General features: G+C 40.2%; 1 protein-coding gene across 1 annotated transcript; it reads left to right on the top strand.

Moving 5' to 3' along the window:
* Positions 1–4,385: 4,385 nt before the first annotated feature.
* LOC310647767 (dual specificity protein phosphatase 3-like) lies at positions 4,386–5,066 on the top strand (the record flags this gene model as incomplete). Its single annotated transcript, XM_083375258.1, has 1 exon — positions 4,386–5,066. Exon 1 carries the CDS (start codon positions 4,389–4,391, stop codon positions 5,064–5,066), a length of 678 nt encoding a protein of 225 aa, XP_083231384.1. The 5' UTR covers positions 4,386–4,388.
* Positions 5,067–5,601: the final 535 nt, after the last annotated feature.

Here is a 5,601-nt window from a genome sequence, read left to right as displayed (position 1 = left end):
AAATGATTTTGGAACCATGCTGAGTAACTTTATTTTTCCCTGTGCTTTTCCAAGACTGAAATATTTTTTTTATTCAAATGAAAGGAGCTTTATAACAGTTTATTCTCAGTTTTCTTCCATCCTGAAATGTCATGTTAACAGCTGAAAGAATTTATAATAAAGCATGCTTGTACAAAATGATGAATGGAAATGAATTGCAGGAAGTGAAAATAAAAATGGAACTGAATGTGTTGCTATTTGATTCTTGTCAAAGTTGTCTATGAGGATGATGAAACATATCAGAAATTAATTAAACTGTAATCCAACTAAGCCACTTCATATGATTACAGTACGGGTCACAGTGGCTGAAACAAAAATGTGGCACACCCTGAATTTCACTTTATTATCTAAATAAAGCTTCAAGCTCTGATGCCATTTTATTAAGTGGCATCCTTATAATAATGGGTGATAATGGTGACATTGAGGTTGAAGGTTCATTCTCCTAGCTTGTGAGTTGGTTTCTGAACATTTCATTACCAGGCTACATAGCATCTTCAGTAGAGTTTAGGGGATGTCAGTGTTCTAATGTTTATAAAAGGGCTTCGTGTGGGTGTGTGAGTGAGAATCAGGTGTGAGTGAGTGGATTTTGTGATGGGTCTTGTAATGGAGAGGTTACATCAGATCAGGGTCATTGGGAGGTGAACTCCTCCTCAGAATCCAAATCAACCATGCTGCCAACCAGAGACAGCATTGACCCTCAACCAACCCACGCAAGCCCCCCCTCCCTACCAGCAGTTCACCTCCCAATGACCCTGACCTGATGTAACCTCCCCATCACAAGACTCACTGATGACTCACATCTGACCCATCACAAGAACCCTCACTCGACACACCCACACCTGAAGCCCTTATAAACAGAACACTGCCGCTGACGTCCCCTAAGCTCCACTGAAGATGTTACCTAGCCTGGTAATGAAATGTTCAGTAGCCAACTCACAAGCCTGGAGAAGAAACCTTCATTCTCATCTTACACCTGAGCTATAGATATTAGCCAGTATTGCAGTAGTGGTATTTGCAAGTCTTTGGAAAAATACAATCTTATATGTCTGCAAACTGATTAAAGTCTGGCTTAAATTCAGGTGGCTTAACATTATATGTATTGTTTTTTATTAAAAAGTTTTAAAGTACATTTTTGAACATAAACCCCATCCCCCCTACCCCTAACCCATACCCTAACCCACCCAATACCCCTACCTCCCCCAGCCCCCCCCCGACTTCCCAAAGCAGAATACAGGGTATTATTTTCACAATCTTAATCTAAAATATACTAACTATAATTACACTTTAAATCCAGTCGCGCTTTAACTCTCCTTAAGCATCATAATATATCTCCATTACAAATATTCTTCACATATTCCAAATTCTACCATTTCTATCTAATTCAAAACTTTCAAAATCCATTCTTCTATAATAAACAAATCAGCCTTCTTCCAATATAACAGTACCAAAAATTCTACTATAGTTATTAGTTATAAATATCTTTTTCTTAAAGATCTTACATATTCCACTAAATTACTTTAACTTTTAAAATTGTAATCTTTTACAATTCAGCCATACATAATAATACATTGCATCATCACAGCCACATCTTCAACATTTAGACTAACAATTTAAATACATACATACTAATTTTTAAGATCTACTGTAAATACCATCCCCAAATATGCACCATTATTAGATCTTGATTATCCTACGATCTTTAACAAGTTCCATTTCTAAATCTTATTTCTATCAAAGTCCTCCAGTAATCTCTATTATTATTATTATTATTATTATTATTATTATTATTATTATTATTATTATTATTATTATTATTATTATTCCTTAAATCTAAATGCAGCCCATGTCATTCTTTGAATCTTAAGATCTTTAAATAAAGCCAAGGATTGCACAGCCTCCGAAACTATTTCTTGTAACTGTCGCTCTCCTTCTTCCTTTCCTTTTTTTTCTTCTGAGGATGACGGTAAGCCTGCTTTCAATACATTAGAATAAAAATCATGTGCCTTCTCTACTGTATTAAGACAATATCTTTCTCCAGAATAATTCACCACAATCCCCACTGGTATCTCCCAGCTAAACCGAAGCTGTTGTTTCTTTAATTCATCTGTCAGAAAGAGAAAATCTTTCCTTTTTCTCAAAATTCTTGGAGGAATCTCTTTCAGAATCAAAACCTCCCAATTAGCCAATTTAAGTTTTTATTATAAGAGATTTGAATGATGTCATTTCTAATCTTTCTCTTTGTAAAATACACAACCTTAGTGATGGTTTTTAAGTCCTTACATGGCATGGGTCCGGAATACCTCGGGGACCACCTGCTGCCGGCGTCAACTCCCCTCCGCCCTGTGCGTTCCCACAGAGAGGGCCTCCTCAGGATGCCTCTGGTCAGAGAATGCCGGCTGGTGGCCCCCAGGGGGAGGACCTTCTCTGTGGGCGCCCCGGCTCTGTGGAATCAACTGCCGGTTGAGCTCCGGATGGCACCGGATCTCCGCTCCTTCCGGCGCGGGTTAAAGACCCACTTATTCGAACAAGCTGGCCTGGCCTGATGGAGAGTCAATTTAGGGTTTTAATTATTTGTATATTCTTATTGTTTTATTTTGGGCATTAATTTAATTCTTTTTTAACTTTTGTACTTTTGTATTTTTATTATATGCCCTGTTCACCGCCCTGAGTCCTTCGGGAGAAGGGCGGTATAAAAATTTAATAAAACTTAAAACTTAAACTTAAAAACCACATCCCTTGGCAGTTTCCTTTGTTTAGCAATCCAAGAAAAAACATGAAATACTTTATCTATCTTCCCCCAAAAATCCTCAAGTTGAAACCCCAAAATAGGCGCCAGGGCATCCACCAATGTCTCTTCCAGATTCTCCTGTGGATTTTCTTTCAAACCTCTGATCCTCAGGGCAAATTCCATATCTCTATATTGCATCATCATCATTTCCAAGTTTTTCCATTTTATTCTCCACTTCACCCATTTTAGCCTCCAGCATCAGATTATTTTGTTTCACTTCTTCCACACATTCATCCAGATTCTCAATACAGCCTGAAAACACTTGAAGTGCCATCAAAGTATCCTCCCTTATTTTCTTGCTCTCCTTTCCAATAAATTCTGCCACCTTCTCAAATATTTTTTCAGACTGAATTTTTAAGGCATCCTTTAGAGCATATTGTAAATCTTTTAAAGTCAATACAGATGCAGCAGCTTCGGGAGGTAACTTCAAAGACTGCGTTCCAGATTGCTGAACAAACAATGCCTCTGCACTTTTAAAAACGGGTCTATGCAGTTTGGGAGCCATCTTTGCAACTAATGACTTTCAATACACACTTTCACTTTCTAGTCCATTTATTACTTTGTAGTTAAACTGTGAAAAAACCAAATTTTAAAAATAGCTTTTTAGCACCTACAAATTATAAGTAGCTCTTTTAAGGTTTAAAAGTCCATTTTACATATTCCAACTCAGTTCAAACAGTCACTTTACTTTAAAGAAAAACACTTTTGCTTCTTGTTAAAAAGAAAAAAAAATCAGTCAGGCACCATCTTCCCCTTCTTTCAAAACGATCGTTGGAGCAGGAAGAGAGTTTGAGTTTCAGAGTTAAAGCTTTGTACTTGATATTTATCTTCCTCCTGCATCAGCTCTGCTGCTACCGTCACTCAAGATGTCAATCAGATCCGGCAGGAGTGGATTCAGCATCTTGTTTTGCTAAAGCAGAAGAGTCCTTCGTCCGGAGCATTCCCAGGCTTTGGGGGGGGGCTCTCACCCTTCATGCCCCAGAACAAATGGAAGCTTAATGCCTCTACCTGGAAGCTCCCCCTCCCCTCTTTGCCCGAGGAGAAGGGTTTTCGAGCAGTGGAACAGCTGATCATCGGCTATTCTGCCGCTTCAACAGGATCGAAGGGCCAGCGGTTGAATCCAACCGTCCTCACCGCTGAAGCGCCACCCGGAAGTCCGCTTAACATTATATGTGTTGAGCAGATAGCAATACATTTATTAGTAGGTGCCCAGCAGGCTTGCCAGTCCTTATTTAATTCCATATGTGAATTTGCTCTTTGGGGAACATAAACTTGTGTGCCAAATAGAAAAGTCTAGTATAAACATAAAGACTTGCTCCTAGATTTCACTATAAAACTCTTTGGGAATTAAATTTAGGGAGAAGCCATCTGTCTATATGAGTCAGATCGGCCCAAGCTCGTCTAGCCCCTAAGGCGCACGGTCTTAGATCCGCGCCATTTCCTCCTAGCCGGTTTGGGAGTTGCTGGCCATGCACCATCTGATCGCGGCCCCTCCTATCAGCAAGACCCGGGGAAAGGAGCTTGGAGGCAGCCCTGCCCATATCGTCGGGGCGAGCGAGCCATGTCAGAGTTCCAGATTTCGGTGGAAGAGCTCAATGACCTGCTGGCCAACGGCAGTGGCTGTTACAGCCTCCCCAGCGTGCACAGCAACCAAGTGGCGCCCCGCATCCACGTGGGCAACGCATTCATAGCCAAAAATGTCATGCGCTTACAACGCCTGGGTATTACCCATGTCCTCAATGCTGCGGAAGGCAAGTCTTTCATGCATGTGAATACAAATGCTGAATTTTATGAAGGAACTGGTATCATCTACCATGGCATCAAGGCCAATGACACCCAGGAGTTCAACCTCAGCCATTATTTTGAAGAAGCTGCTGTTTTCATTGATAAGGCATTAGCACAGAAAGATAGTAGAGTGTTTGTCCACTGCCGTGAAGGCTACAGCCGCTCTGCCACCGTCGTCATCACTTACCTCATGCTTCAGAAGAACATGGACGTCAAAAGTGCTGTCAGCGCCATCTGGCAGAAATGGGAGATTGGGCCCAATGATGGCTTCTTGAAGCAGCTGTGCCAGCTCAATGAGAAGCTGTTCCTTTGCAATGGCTTCTGGCCAAGTGATGATGTTACGGGAACCCAATTCAGATCCCCATTCATCCTGGAAGTTCAGTCTCTAGATGATGGTGGGCTGCTTTCCATCTCTCAGCAAAACCAGCTTCCTTCTATTATGAGTCAGATCTAAATGAATGCAGAACGTATTTTCATTTTAGTGTTGCTGGTTTGCCTACAAATCAAGGGGACTCAGAAGGGAAATGATAGCATTTAACAATAAGGAACAACCCCAGTTTGATACCAAGAATCTTCAGCTAAAAGGATCTGGGGTAGCTAGAACAAGGGGGAAAAATCTTATCTGCAAACGTCTTAGACTTAGATACCCCTAAACAATAGTGGGAAAGTTTTCTAGCTTAAAATCTCATAAAACATTGCTGATCCTGCAGAAGATATTGAAAGAGCTGGTGTTCTTGAGCAATATTTCAAAAAGGCAATGTGGCAACCCAGAAATTTCGGTTATTATGCAATCTTGCAGGATATGAACAATTTTCAAAATTTCTTTAAATAATTATTTATTTTGAAATAGCACGGATGTCATTTAAGTGTGTAACAGACAGCCTCATGCTTGCAAGCGCCATATTGCTTGACACTATTTTGTTATAATTTTGTTTGGTTTGGAATTCATTTTTCAGCAACAATTCCTAAGCTACATCTCTTGAATGTGG

This window comes from Vipera ursinii, assembly GCF_947247035.1.
Source record: "Vipera ursinii genome assembly, chromosome: 1".
Lineage (NCBI taxonomy): Eukaryota > Metazoa > Chordata > Lepidosauria > Squamata > Viperidae > Vipera > Vipera ursinii.
This window is presented reverse-complemented; position numbering and strand designations above follow the sequence as displayed.